This window comes from Gekko japonicus, unplaced genomic scaffold (assembly GCF_001447785.1).
Source record: "Gekko japonicus isolate JY-2015 unplaced genomic scaffold, Gekko_japonicus_V1.1 scaffold1624, whole genome shotgun sequence".
Lineage (NCBI taxonomy): Eukaryota > Metazoa > Chordata > Lepidosauria > Squamata > Gekkonidae > Gekko > Gekko japonicus.
In genome coordinates, this window is record NW_015176500.1 from 249,229 (window position 1) to 264,805 (window position 15,577).

Below are 15,577 nucleotides of genomic sequence, written 5' to 3' on the forward strand. Positions count from 1 at the left end.
CCTGCTGAAGCCCCTCGGCTCCCATAACCCGGCCCACCCCAGGCTCCACCGCACCCCAAATCTCCAGGTATTTCCCAACCCATAGCCCTAGTCATAGAGGCCACCCTCCAAAGAGGAACTGAACTCTGCAGTCTGGAGATGAGCTGTCATTCTGGAAGATCCCCAGCTCTCACGTGGAGGCTGGCATCCCTAGTAAAGATGATCAGAACAAATTGTCAGTCCATATTCAAACACCCCACCCACCATGGATTTCTGTTTAGCTACAAACTGTACACCTTTAAAATCTTTATTCCAAAATAAGTGAAGTCTGCCATTCCAAGCATATGACTGAACTAATTTACAAGCCAAGCCTATGCTTGTTTCCTCAGATGTAAGCCTCATGGCGGCCAGTGGGACTTACCAGTAATTGTTTGGATAACACTCCTTAGTAGCTAAAATAACTAAACTGCAACTATCCTACTTTGGTCACATTATGAGAAGACAACAGTCAGTGGAAAAGACAATAATGCTAGGAAAAGATGAAGGCAGCAGAAATAGAGGAAGACCCAACATGAGGTGGATTGATATCTATAGGACATTAATTCATAATGTCTCCATAAATCGGAAGCAACTTGATGACCTTAAATGCACACACATACAAGCAGGGTTAGTTTGCAAGATCTGAGCAAGCCTGATAACAATAGGTTCTACAGTTCTATATACGTGTACAGTACATGGGAGTCTCACTGGACTCACTAAGACTGGCTTCTGAGTGAGCGTACAGAGGATCAGGCTACATGTGTCAGTTCACTTCAGCTACTCAGGGCTTTTTTTGTAGAAAAAGCCCAGCAGGAACTCATTGGCATATTAGGCCACACCCCAGGAAAGGCGGGGGACCAGGAAAGGTGGGGGGGGGGTTCTGCAAGCCTTCCCGGGCCCTACGCCTCAGTGCGGGCCAAGAAAGGGGGAGGCTCTGCAACTTACCTCCCTGCTTCTTGCTCCTCGTGGCCCAACTGAGAGCTGCTGGAGCAGGGGGCGGGGCTTGCTGCATGTGCCCGCCCCCTGAGCTTGGAAGCCAGCCGCAACTCCGTTCCTGTGCGTTCCTGCCCAAAAATAGCCCCCAAAAATAAAGGTGTACTGTTATAGGATTATAATCACTCTATTGTTCAGGACAGGTGTATGGAATTGATTAACTGACAAGGTAAATTTCATTTTTATTTTAAATGTCACCAAATATTATTTGTATGCTTTGTTAAAGTTTTTTTTTTAATGTTCTCATGGCTCAGACCTCCTTTTTGGATCCTCGCAGGTTTTGAAACAACTACTGCCTCATCAGTACAGCTGCAAGCACCAGCAGCCCCCTTAAACATTCAGATTGTGTGACTTAATTTTTAAAAATGATTTAGCATGTCCAATTTAAATAATGGACAATTATGGGACTATTATCATTGTCCTCCTATTTTGTAGGAATAAATTAGGTTCCTGAGGGTATAAGTGATAAACCAACCAAACAGAGCCATTTTTTCAGTGGATGTTAATATGATTATATAGGATGACAGGATGGGAGCTGGGAGGGCAGTGGTGGTTATATTAATAAGCAACACTTTTTATTGGATAGCTTCCACCTGTTGTAGAAATTGAGATGATGGGCCTCATTCATCACTTACAGGAAAGTCCTAAATTCAGCAGTCTGCAAAATGCTTAAGCAGATCTTACATTTTAATAAAGGTACCTGATCTTTGAAAATGGTTATTTGAGAATGCTTCCCAAAAATATCAGTGCATATTTATGTATTAACTCGATGCATTATTTGTCTGAGAGGTCTAAAGTACAAAGAATCCCTGTTGTTTGCAAAGGTTGCCCTTTCAGTCTCTACTGAACCAAATGGGAAATGAGCCCCATGGTGATGTATAGGAGTACACGCCTGATGAATCAGGATCTTTATGTTGTGAGCACCTCCGCCGTGAGAGGTTGTGAAAACTTGCAATGTCACAGGCCTTTGTCTTACGGTAAAGTCTTCTATGCCTAGTGTCCATTGCAGGCCACCACAGGTGCACCATTTGGTGACCTTGATATTGTACTACATTGCATCTTAACATGTATTTTAAGATATATATATATATGTAAACTAAAAATATGTTTTTCCTTCCTTGCTGTTATAAAGTTTACATTTCATTGCTAGTGAAAGTGTGGCACAGCAAAGTCTCTCTTTGTTACAGGAATTGGAAAAACCACATTGATCCAGAAAACCCTTGAAGTTTTAAAATCATCAGTTGTCCCTATTGATGGATTTTACACAGAAGAAGTGAGAGAAGGTGGCCGGAGAATAGGATTTGATGTTGTCACTCTAAGTGGAAGAAGAGGAGTTTTGTCTAGGATTGGGTACTGATGTTTTCAAAGATACACTGTGGAATCTAACTTTTTGGTGGAATGCGCAAATGCCCCTTTGTGACCATTGTGCTCTGAAATTCCCAAGGCTGTTGGTGTTAGCTGAAGTGGTAAAACCATGACTACCTTGTAATGAGAACATGTAACCAAGCAAAATATTGGAGCATGCAATCAAATGAGAAGTCGAAGTAGTAGCAGTCACTGTTCACTATATATGGCCAAGTGCTTAGAAAATCAACACTGTCTTCCTAATTATGCCGCCTTGTTGACCCTGATAGGGTGGAATGGAGGCATTAAAATGTTATAAATTAAAAAATTAAAATTATGGCAACCTTCTAGAGCAGTTAAAGGAGCACTTTGGTAAATCCCATGCCCTGACTGACCAGTCCATTGCTGTTCTGATAATAACCCACTCCAATCTATCACATTTCATTAAAATACTGTACAAGTACTGGGATATTAGCAGCAAAGAAAAGCATGGTGGTATTAGCAGAGAGAGGGAAAGAAGAAAGGGCTTTGCAAGCCAATTGGAGAACTGGTGTCCCCTTGTTGAGAAAAAATATCTGAAGTGTTCATTGTCATTGTTGTTTGCAGTGTTTAATTTTTAAATGTTTTCTTTTTTTCCTTTAGATCTAGCCCTTCAGTGGCAAGGCATGAATACCGTGTTGGCCAATATGTAGTAGACCTAGCTTCATTTGAACAATTGGTTCTTCCTTTGTTGAGACAGGTGAGTACCTTATTTGAGTTCTTGGTGAGTAGAATGTGATCTGAAGTTGTTAGTGAAATACAAATGTAGGATTTTTCATTCTTTCAGGGGCTGTTTGTGATGTAGTGGCTCTTTGGTTTAAAGCAGAAGTTCTCTAATCACCTGAAGGACCCCATTTTTATTTACAAATTTGCTTGGACTCACCCTAGGTCCTCCTTTCTGTCTCACTGGTACCTGCTATGTGGCAAACAGCCACTTTTCAAAATGTGTGGCAACCAGGGTATGTCTCAGTGGATGTTTCTGTCCCTCAGTGTCCTCCATGAGAACACTTTAAGAGCAAGTTTAAGTAAAATGTTTGTATTGTTTAAACATGGCCTGCAATATGTTGTCGAAGGCTTTCATTGCCGGAGTTCATTAGTTGTAGATTTTCCAGGTTGTACACAGAGAGTACTCCATCAGAGGTATGAGGATGTCAGTCACAGCTGCTGATGGTGAAACGTCAGGTCCTACAATGCCAAGACCACGGCCACACAACCCAGAAAATCTACAGCAATTAATGGCCTGCAATGTCAGGTCTCAGAGGGTAGCTGACTCTGTATAGAGTTACAAATTCAAAAGGTCCTAACTGAAGTCCTAATCAATCACCCCTTGATTGGAAGAGACTTTGCACCAGAGACAGAAGGAAACTTCCTTATTGGTTAATACCGTTGGGGGTTGGGGGCTCCCGGAAAAAACTTTCATAGCTGCTTATAGAAATAGACCAGTGTCACGCATAACCTGAACTTCCGTATTTAATGAAAAACTGCAGTTGGCTATAGATATAGATCCAGAGTGGTGTTTTTCTAACTCTATGATATCCTTTACATTGGAAAAGTGATTGAAAAACCAATTCAGTTTTCTATCTAATGTAATTCTGATGGCTGTATTGGGATTGTGCCGCCTTGGTACTGCTCAGCCAATTACAATTCCTAGTGCTGAGCTATTGGATTGCATTTATTCCATGCATTTCTGTGCTGGATCCCAGCAGCCAAGCAGTGCATTTTCTGACTAGTACTCCAAGGTGGTCTATAAGCTAGATGGCTGCAGGCAACTGCGGCTCTGTCAGCTCCCACACTTCAGAAAAGGAGAAGTCTGTTTCCACCCCTTCTCCTGAGTTGGAATGGCCCTGCCCTAAGCCGTGGAGGATGGTTCTGTTTTCACATTGCCAGATAGTCAAGGGAGAGGCTTACTCCTGTCTTTAGAAAGGACTTGCAGACTCTCTGGAGTTCTCTTGCAGACCTCGTGGACCCCAGTCTGATGGTCAAACTGGACGTGATAGTGTGTGTCCTCATGGCTGCCACGAGGATGCCATCACCATTTTAAAATGGCCGAACCCCACATCCCATGGCTGTGTCGACACTTGAAAATGCATGTGGGGCTGAGGTGGGCAAGAGCGCTGCTGTGTGGGCCTGATCAGGATTGGGTACTTGTGGCAATTTAAAATCACTTCAAAATGGTGACAGTTTCCTCTTGGCAGCCATGAGCATGTTGTCTCATCTAGTTTGGCCCTGTGAAACACCGGTTGAAATATATAAACGAGCCACTTTGCCTTTTGCCTCATGTGGGGTGGTGGAGGAAAGTATTTGAGTGAACCTTTGTGGATACAGTGCCATCCTAAGCCTGTTGACTTTAGTGGACTTAAAAGGATGTAGCTCATTTCAGGATGGCACTGTCAGTCACTAGGGGGAAACTGTTGTTACTGTACTGTGGGTTGGAGCCTGTGATTTCCTTCAAGAAAGGAAGGAAGAACCCTTTCTCTCTTGATGGAAGAATTAGCAGAAGATCCAGTCCTCAATATTTATGGATTTGGGAAGCAGATCTTGTAGACAGACATGCCTGTACGTTGTATGTTGTATGTTATCTAATATTGTTTAAAAACTTTCTGTTGCTGCATTTTTAATGCATTGAAGGTCTTGAAAGCAGTTAACAATTCAGTGTAAAAAAATATATATTTTCACAACTAAACAGTGAACTCTTAAGTGCATAAAACAGCATAGGTCAACCGCAGATCAATATTATTTGCCATAAATAAAAACGACTGCAGCCAGGCATCCTTCTGTCATGCCGAGACCCAGTCCAGCTGAAGACCTTTTCCTCCAGCAATCCTCACTTAGGCTGTCAAAAGGAGGGAGGTCAGAGGTCAGACATTCAACCTTGTGCCTTATTTTATTTATTTATTTTATTTCACTTATACCCCGCCCTCCCCGCAAGCGGGCTCAGGGCGGCTTACATAGGCACAACCAGGGGTCATTTGGGGGGGGGACGCGGGGGGACGCCATCCCCCCGGGTGAGGTGCGGGAGGGCGGGGCCTGGAGCTCCCTGCTGGTGCCCGCTGGAGGTCGCCGCCGGCTGTGGGGAGGACACACTTCCGGTGATGTCAGGGGGTGTGGCATATGCTAATGAGTTATGCTAATGAGTCCCCCTAGCTCTTTTTCTACGAAATGACCCCTGGGCACAACTGTGCAATAAAATACAACAAGATTAGAACAGTTAAGGCACCAAGTGCAATAAAAATAGAACAAGTTAAAACAATTAAAACAAAAACTCGCATCTTGCAGGATACATTAGGAAGTAAAATACTCACTCGCTATTGTATATCGCGGTGGGATCAAAGAGGGGGGATGCCATGGGCCAAGATGTTCCAAGTGGCCAGTCAGCCCAACCCGGCGGTCCTGCTCTGCAGCTGAAAACGTCTTTCCCTCAATCTGCTTCCATTTGGGGAAGGAGCAGCAGCCAGGTACCTCTCGACTTTTACAGAAGTAGATTTCTATTGGTCAAAATTCTGTTTGACCACCAAGCAGCAGCACTGTGATTTGCACCTGCTTCCCTGCTTATGGGATCGTCCATCTTTTTGTGAAGCAAAACAATATTTTCTAAAACTAGAATTCGGTAGATCTCGGAAGCTTTTTGAGAATTGAGGCATTAATTAAACGTGCCTGTGTATGATGTTTCTGTTTATTGGGATCAATTCTTGACAGGCAAAATTTCTTTTAACAAATACCTTCTCTGCAAGTTTGCAAATACAAAATGCATAGGAGTTATTTAGATGTATACATAAAATATTTCAGGTTCACGTTTTAGTAGTGCTTTTTTCTAGTTCCTTTGATAATGGTAACAGTAACTATTTCATAGTTTCAGAGGGTAACCATGTTGGTCTGATGAAGGGAGCTTTGACTCTTGAAAGCTTACACCCTGAAAATTGGTCTATAAAGTGCTACTGGACTTGAATTTGGCTGTGTTTATTTCATATATCCTGAGCATACTGAGACTGCATGAATTCTGTTGAGAAGTTGCTCACTCAGCAGAGAAGGTGTTCTTTCTTAGGGCAAAAATACACATTATGTATGACACAATTCAGGAGAGAAGACAGCCTAGTATAATCTGAAGTCTTCAGCTAACTGAGAAACACGTGATTAAAATATTTTATAACAAAATAAATAAGCATTTCTTCCTGTGAAAATCTCAGAGGAAGCAAAGCCATATGGAGAGAAGTAGGGCAGTTTCCAAACACTGTAAGTCTGCAATGCTAATTCGCCTTACTAGGGGTTAAATTCTGGAAGTCAGTGAGACTGTCTTCTGAAGGAACATGTATAGTGTTGCACTATATGGACTCAAACCCGTACTATGCATTGGACCTAGAAGTAAATGCATCAATCATTGTAATCCAGTCAAAAAACAATGTATCCATTCTCAAAGCCTGTGACAAAAGTGGTATTGATTTTTTTGTAATGATTTATATTGCATGTTTGTGTGCGTGTGTGCATAAAATATGTGTCTTTGTTTTGGGTTGAGGCTTTCAGAAATGAGGGGATTCAGTTACTGTTTAACGGGGTTATGAAACTCCTGTTGGATTGGTGTTGGTAGATTCAGAATTTGATTGGTTTATGTAGTACATGATGAGAATGATTGGTCAGTCAGGATGGAGTTGGTTGTTAAAGACCTGAAGGAACTTCTGAGAGAAAGGATGAAGAAAATGCAGTCTGAATTACAGAATCTTGTAGAAATTTTACAGCAGGAGGCATTTATGTTTATAGTTTTGCTTTGAATAAACCATGGTTTAGTTATACTTCGTAGTTTCCAATAAAATTTATCTGAGTGTTGCCTTTAAGTGTGGTTTGATATGTTCAGTCCTCATGTAGCACATCTGGTAATGCCCTCGTTGCAGGAACATTTAGTAAAATCAGATAGATTCGCCCATTGTACTTGAAGGTATATCTATATATATAAAAGAAAATCTCCTCACCGTAAAATCAGTGCCCAGGCCAAACCACTGGACCTAGAGACACCAAATTCGGTGAGAGCACTCCTACCATGGCGTAGGTGCTCACTAAGAAGGGATTTTTAGAAATTCGACCCCTAAGTGGGTCAAAAGGGGGGAAATGTGCTCCCCCCATTGATTCCTATGCGGCTGCCAGGCAGCTGCCTCCCTGTACCCCCCACTCTCTGATTGGTCAGCTGCAGAGCTCAGTGTTCTGGGGTAAAAAAAAACAGTTACAGGGGACTGCAGAAAGCTAATGACAGTTGAGGAAATCAGGAGTGGCCAACAACCACCACCTGTGAGGTGAAGCAAAGCTGCTGGCCCAGCCTCTCTGATGGCTTCCAACAAACTCCCCCCACCTCCTACACCTGTCAGGTGCAGCCCCACCTCCTCAGTGGCTTCTAATACTCCTCCCCCTCCTACACTGGACAGGCAGCTGCCTGTCAGGTGTAGGAGAGGAGGTGGGATGGCTTCCAACACACTCCCCCCACCTCCTACACCTAACAGGCGATTGCCTGTTGCAGTTGCAGGGTGCCTAAAGTCTCGAGGGAGCCCGCCCCAGTAGTAACGCCTTAGTGATCTTGCTGGCCCCGCCTCCACAGTGGCTTTTAATACTCCTCCCCCCTCCCCATACTACACTGGACAGGCAGCTGCCTGTCAGGTGTAGGAGAGGAGCTGGGATGCTTACAGCCACCGAGGAGGTTTGCTCAGCAGGATTGCCTTAGCACTGCTGCTGGCCCAGCCTCCCCGATGCCTTTAAACACATTCCCTCCCAACACCAAACAGGCCGGTGTCTATCAGGTATAGGAGCAGGGCCAGGGTATTAAAGTTTATGGGGAGATAGTAAAGGACATTTCTAGGAGCCATTTCGATGCATGCCTCCCTCATAAACCTGAAGAAATGCCCACCGCATCACCACTCCCTCACACCAACTCCCCCTTACACCTCTCACCTCTTACTGCCCCCAAGAAAGCTCCTGGCAAACGTCGAGCCAGATACGCCAACGCTACAAGGAGGAGGCAACTTAGGAATGTAGCAAAGACATTTGCACATAGTACTCCTGCAGTGCACTGAGCTGCATAGGCCAAGTACCAGCAAGATCACCCTCAGGTGCTCAGAACAACACAGTCTCCATATGAGCAAAACAATCCAGGAACACAAGTAGAGAGGCCATCACTTTCGTGGAAGGTAGCAGGAGTTGACTTAACAGACAACTGCTTCTTAAATGGACAGTTCTATGTGGCCTGCTCCAGAGTGAGCTCATCAAGCAGCCTAGTGATCCTAGCACCTGAGGGCAGAACCACCAATGTGGTCTAGAGAGAGGTCCTAAAGTAAAGGGGGGGGGGGAAAGTACGTATGTCTCACTTCATTTCTTACACTACAGTCTTCTCTGATAGAATTCCTACAACAAATGTCACATTTCAGATTTCACATCATCAGTATTATAACTGGATTTACGGAACCTAAATACCGTAGCGGAGTACGGGTAGCAAGCTAGTGGTAAATAGAAGAGAAGTATCTCAAGATGTGTCAGGAAAGATCCAGCAAAAAGTTCAGTCTCTGTCTCAGAGAATTATCACAAAGTCTACTTGTTTTCTTTTAGTGCCTATCAAAACTTCTTATTGTAGGTTCTTGAGATACACAGAACAAGGTAGATACTAAAAACAAGGTACAGTTGCTCAGAGGAACAGAACATGGAGCCAATGCTATATTGAGCACCCTCTGCTGGGAGATTTGTACATTCAGCATTGTTTATTGGATGGGATGGCATCTCTCTTGATTTTAAACTGGTAAATTAACACTTAGAATTCACTGCCACAGGAAGGGGTGGCGGCTACAAGCATGGACGGCTTCAAAAGGGAATTAGATAAGCATATGGAGCAGAGGTCCATCAGTGGCTATTAGCCACAAGGTATAGATAGGGACTCTGGGGCAAGTGATGCTCTGTCTTCTTGGTGCTTGGGGGGGGTCAACAGTGGGAGGGCTTCTAATATCCTGGCCCCACTGGTGGACCTCCTGATGGCACCTGGTATTTTTGGCCACTGTGTGACAGAGTGTTGGACTAGATGGGCCTTTGGCCTGATCCAACATTGGCACCTCTTATGTTCTTATGTTCTTAAATAACTTAGAAAGGAAGCTTTCCCCTCCTATATGAAAAGCTTTTTTTCAGATAAATTGTTCTTTTGAAGTTGAGGAGTTTTTTCTGTACATAATGATGACTTCACTCATCCATAAGCCTAGTAAACTGTCTTGCTGGGTTTTTAAATCATGTTTTATATATTTTCTTCTTAGGCTGATCTTGACAGCAGTGGAGTGAAAAAAGTCTGTGTAATTGATGAGATTGGTAAAATGGAGCTCTTCAGCCAGTCCTTTATTCAAGCCGTCCATCAAATTCTGAGTGGCTCAGGAACTGTGATTCTTGGAACGATTCCAGTGCCTAAAGGAAAGCCTCTGGGGCTTGTTGAAGAGATCAGAAATAGCAAGGAGGTGAAGGTCTTCAGTGTAAGTCACTTAACAATCCACTGAGGATGTTTTCATTTTTAGTACTGCAAGGGGTCTGATGTAGTAGTTCTCATGACTACTTTCTGTCACGATTTAGAGCCAGCACAGACATAACCCCAATTCATGGCTGACATATTGTGATAGAACCTTGAGCTCACATGTCCCTTGCCCCTTGCAAGTTCTTATCCTCATCCCTCTTTGGTGGAGCGTTGTTTGCCGTTGCATTTAAACTGGGCAAAGCATGATTTGCGCAAACTAGGAAGGAAGCAAGGGAACTGGAGCATGGAAGCAGTTTGCAAGTCTAAGGTTCATTCACATAAAGCCCAACTGTATCCCTTTAGGTGGGGGGTGGGGGAGCTTTATAGAACATCTGTAGTCTCATCCTGTCCTCATCATTGGCAGCATTATCCATTTCTGTAGTTATTGTGATGCAAGCAGGGGTTTATGTTGCAGTATCCAAACTGGCACTCTGTGTGAGGCAACTACAAAACCCTCCTTATAGAGGCTTGAGGAGAAGAACTCTGTCAGACTCAGTTGCTGAGGCCTGGTCTAGTTATGGAAACAAGTGGGTGGTGTGTCCTCATACGCCTATGCTGAGAGTCTTGTGTCTGGTCTATACTGCACTGATGCTACATAGAAGGGTGCAAGACTGGCCTTTTGATCCAGTTTTTGTTGGGTAGAATTTATAATTGTAATTGACTAAATTTCCGGCCAAGCACCGAAGAATAGATTCTTTTGAATTGTGGTGCTGAAGAAGACTCTTGAGAGTCCCCTGGACAGCAAGAAGATCAAAGCAGTGAATCCTAAAGGAAATCAACCCTGACTGTTCCCTGGCAGGCTAGATACTGAAGCTGAAGCTCAAATACTTTGGCCACCAAATGAGAAGGGAGCACTCACTGGAGAAGACCCTGATGCTGGGAAAGATTGAAGGTCAGAGAAGAAGGAGACGGCAAAGGATGAGATGGTTAGAAAGTGTCATAGATGCAACGAACATGAAATAAAGCAAACTCCAGAGCACGACGGAAAATGTGGTCCATGGGGTCGCGAAGAGTCGGACTCGACTGTGCGACTGAACAACAACAACACAAATTTCCGGTAATCTCAGCAGATTAGAGCAGCCTAAAACCTTGCACTGCTACAATTGCAGCCATAATTTATTTAGGAATGAAGTATGGGAAATAGAATATATTGCCCCTGTTGAATGGATACGCTTTGTGAAATTCTTGTCGTGGCGCTATTTCCACAAATATGGAATTCATGAAGCCATTCTTGTGATATTCTAAATAGGTTTGTGGAAGCAATTAATCATATTTTTATCTTCCTTTCCCCTCATGGGCTTTCAGTTCTGAGTCTCTTCTGGCACAAAAATGGTTTGAATTGCAGTCTTAGTAGATAGAGAAGAACTGTTCACTTGAGTAGATTATTAATTGAATTGCTGATGTAAAATAAAAGACCTACACTAAACAGCGCCAGCTGCTCATTAGTTTTAACCAGATACATTTGTGTAAACTGGAAGTGTGCAGCTAAAGAACTGGCTGTGCAGTTCACCAGTTTGTGAAATACAGCACCCATCCCCATGCACTGCTTCTTGATCCTTGGTTTTGAACCAGAGCCCCAAATTCTCTGAATCTTTCCTCTTCCTTCTTGTCCCTACACTCAATGTGAAACTTAGACCCAGCTTTACTTTCTCCCATACCCTTATTTGCTTCATGTTTCTACTGCCTATTTGGTTCTTGAGCCCTTGTAATTCGGCACACAGAATGCCTGCTTTGTCCCACTTCCTTTTACGGCCCACTCTGAAAGCTTGCTTCAGCCACCCTTGTCTGTGGGCTTTCTGTCCCGTAGCTTCTCTACATCCTGAAACCTCTTCGTAGTCCTCAGACTGTGAGAGTTTCAATCTCAGCCAATCTGACAGCCTTTCCTTTATACAAACAAGCTGACCTGCAAATGCTCTAGGAGGCTTCTTCCTTGAGTAGTTTGAACAACATTCTTTACCATCACAACCCACTCAGCCAATCCGTGTCAGAGGCTTTACTGTCACAAGCACAATACAGTGTAGTTTTTTGTTAATTATGTGTTTCTAACGTTTTTGATCAAGTACAGTTTAAAGCATAGAGGATGGAGAGCTTCAAGTTCAGTTGCCAGGTTTCTTAGACTTTCTTGTAGCATAGAATTCCACTTTTAAGTGGTGTATTATAATGAATAATTAAGTTTTAAATATATGCTCCCTTTTTAAAAAACAATGCAATTCTGAAATGAAATGGGAAGGGGCTGTGAGTACTGCCTATGTGGCACAGGTGTGTTTGAGGAAAGTTTCATACAGAAAGATAAGCTTAAAAAGACAGTTTTCTGATGGGCCCTGGGAGGTCAGAGATGGTGGTAAAGGAGAAAATGTGCACACTTTGAGTGTTTATGGAAAGTATCTTAAGCTATAATATGTTCCAGTCATCTAGTAGTATGTCAATGTAATCGTAAGCATAGTTGCACCTTTCTAAATCCATTGAAATCACTGAGTTTAGAAGGGTGTAGCTCTGTTTAGGATTTCAGTGTGTATCACCCAGAAATACTTGCATGTCTTGTACCCCATTATTAGTAGCATCTGATTCTTCAAAACTCACAAAAATTATTACCAGAGTTACCTAAGATTTTTTACTTAAAAATTTCTTCTTAGCCTTTCTGTTAATAAGAGCCTTTGAAACTGAGTACTGGCCTTTTAATAAGCCTGACAATGCACGGGTTATTGAGAGGGGAAAGCAAAATGTAAACAAATGTAGAATATTTCTCTTGCCAATATTAATTTGCCACCAAACCCCTCAAACTATTTCAAATTCTCTGGAGCCCATGTGAGATTTGCACAACCCAAGTGCCCAAGCATCTGGAAATGTTTCAGCTCTGTCTACCACCTTTCATTGCATTGTTCCTTGAAGTTTGTTTGTAGTGCCAGACAATTTCATTTGTTTATGTGCATAAGAGCTCCACCTCACATTTGTTTGTTTCTGGCATCTGGTAACAACATGTCAAGTCCTCTTTAGGTTAAGCCACATGAACTCTAAAATATCAGACACAAAATCAATGCAGGTAAATGCCCAAGATGCTCTTGATTCATCTGTGTCAATTTATTTTGATGAAAGCATCAAAGAATATAGATTTTTATAGCTGCACTTTTTTCTGTCTCCTTCTTTTTACTTTTCCAAGCACAGCAGAGACTCCATCTCCAGATTGATTTTGCAAGTTGAGCTTTTCTTGGCCATTCTTGGTTATTTCACCCCACTGGAAGAAACAGTATTTTATGTGTAGTCCTTGGCTGCACTCCCCCTCCTCTCACTATTTCCTCTTTCCCCCCTCCTGGCGGCCCCTATATCCTCAACTTTCCTTGTGTCTTTCTCTCCTTCCCAAACACCAACCAATCTACCTTTTATATGCCCCCCCCCAAATCTTTGGCTATATTTATTATTTATTTACTTCATTTATACCCCTTCTTTCCCCACAATAGGGACCCAAAGCAATTTACATCATTCTTTTCCATTTTATCTTTATAACAATCCTGCGAGATAGAATGGACTGAGAATGTGTAACTGTCCCAAAGTCATCCAGGGAGCTTCTGTGGCAAAGTGGGGATTTGAACCTCAGTCATCCAGATCCTAGTCTGAAACTCCATCCACTACATAACACTGGTTTTTTGGGGGTGGCTGCCACTGAGCAGTAGCAAGCAACCAGTCCTGAGTGAATCATGCAAGTTGTGTGGTATCAAGTTGCCAAGGGGTTGCTACCAGGCCTGCCCTTGATAAATCCCTCCTCAAAGGCCAGAACAGCCCTAGAAAGGGTCTTGCCCCCTGACAGAAGGCTGGTAATACTGTTATGGTTGCCTAGCAGCAACCACTGAAGACATTAATTTATTCAAGCTACGTGTGGTATTTCTGTTATTGTTATTTCTGTTATCCCCCAATGTGTTTTTTGTTTCAGATTTCAGATTTTTCTGCAAATCTGGGCCTTCTCTCAGATTTGTAAACAGATCTGCCTTGTTTGTTCACAGCTCCAATCTCTGGATTTAAGTAGCCACCGATTTGGCCATGTTGAGAATTTGATACGTTCATATTTGCTGTTCTGGTGACACCCACTAGATATGTTTGCATATTTTCACATCTGTAATAATGTGAACAGAACATCTGACCTTTTTTCTGTTAAGCAATTAAGAGCAATTAAAAACCCATTGAGTATCTTAAAAGTTATGTTGCCTGACAACTGTGTAAAATCCTTGAGCATTGCACATTAACCGCTATTGTGATAAATGACAACCACGAGTAATCTAAACTCTTTTTGTGCTGATACTTATTCTTCTGATTTTTAGATTACAAGGGAGAACAGAGACAGCGTGTTGCAAGATGTTGTGACAGCTGTGAAGAATTGCCTAAAATGAGATGTTCATTGAAATCATACCATGGACTTTTGACAGCTCAACACACCTCCTCTTGATGTTTATGGGACTTTGTTGACTTTGACTATGCAGATATGAGCAATGCTATTTTACATCTACCTGCCATTGCTTTCTGGTTAATATTTATTAAGTTAACAGATACAAATAAGAAAATTCACAAATACAGGACAATATTGGGCTCTGAAATCAGTATCTTAGATTATTCTCTGAATTACACTTAGTGAAAGAGTGGGCTTCCATTTAATCACAGCAGAGTTTGGCTCAGACCTTTCCCCCCATGTAGCAGGTAACGTTTCTCAAACATTTCATATTGGGTTGGATCTTACTGCTTTCCTAAGCTAAATGCAGAGTCTTCCCCCAGCAGAAAAGCTTTTCTTCCACAGGAATGCTCTGCATTTACCTGAGTGATAGGATCCATTCCATTGTCTCTTCTCTCTGATACATCACAAACACAAGCACAGTTCAAATGTGTGGTGGGTGTGTGCCTAGATTGTTCATGGAATGCTCTTCACTGCAAATCTTGGTAATTAATGGTAAACAGACAAATCAGTTTCATTTAGCTGTTGAGGCAAGTACAGTGCAAAGGATAGAAGCCACAGAAGCAAGAGGCTCTGTGCATTTTTTCTGGTGTCCTTTTTAGGTCGATGTTTCAAAGAAATTGGCCTAACTTTATTTTGCTTGTGTGGGATCATGACAATTCAGGTTTTCCCGTGGTCCTTTTTGACTCTGTTTGCCTTTTATTTCTGTAGGCATTTCCTACTTTTCCATTGATCTGTATTGGATGACACTTCCTATAGAGTAATTGATCTTTTCCTGTGACTTGGTTCTATGTTTTACGGTGCAAGTAGAACAATCTGTGTACACTATTGCTTGACAGTATTTGTTTTCTTTTGCAATCCTTTGTCCCATTTCCAGTTAATAAAGAAACTGTAACTGACTGTGACACAGCTTGCATCCTGCAAGGGTTATGAATGGCTTTCAGCAAAAGCATTTACTGCTTAATCAGTTTTGCATGTCATGAAAGCTAAATTCCCAGCCAGGTGTACTTTTGTTTTCCCATGCTGCGAAGTATTCCTTGGCTCCAGAAAAAAATTATAAACAAATGGAGCCTGTTTCATTCTATACTTTTTGGTGTGTGAAGTGTAACAACTGTTAAATTCCTTGATTGAAGGAATGTGAAATTCTCGTTGCTTTCACAGCCATTTATTTTGAACACCATGTTATAATTAGTCTACTGTACAATTCCGTTTGATATATCTTTCAGTGGGCC

At 42.4% G+C, this 15,577-nt stretch overlaps 1 protein-coding gene across 3 annotated transcripts in view; it reads left to right on the forward strand.

The window, feature by feature from the left end:
• Positions 1-15,239, forward strand: part of NTPCR (nucleoside-triphosphatase, cancer-related) — a 33,216-nt gene extending 17,977 nt beyond the window's left edge. For all 3 annotated transcript variants that reach the window (XM_015427315.1, XM_015427314.1, XM_015427316.1), the window contains 4 exons: positions 2,199-2,361; positions 2,998-3,094; positions 9,663-9,872; positions 14,221-15,239. In XM_015427315.1, the coding sequence (XP_015282801.1) occupies positions 2,199-2,361; positions 2,998-3,094; positions 9,663-9,872; positions 14,221-14,289 (539 nt within the window). In that variant the 3' untranslated portion in view covers positions 14,290-15,239. The remainder of the gene's footprint in view (positions 1-2,198; positions 2,362-2,997; positions 3,095-9,662; positions 9,873-14,220) is intronic.
• Positions 15,240-15,577: the final 338 nt, after the last annotated feature.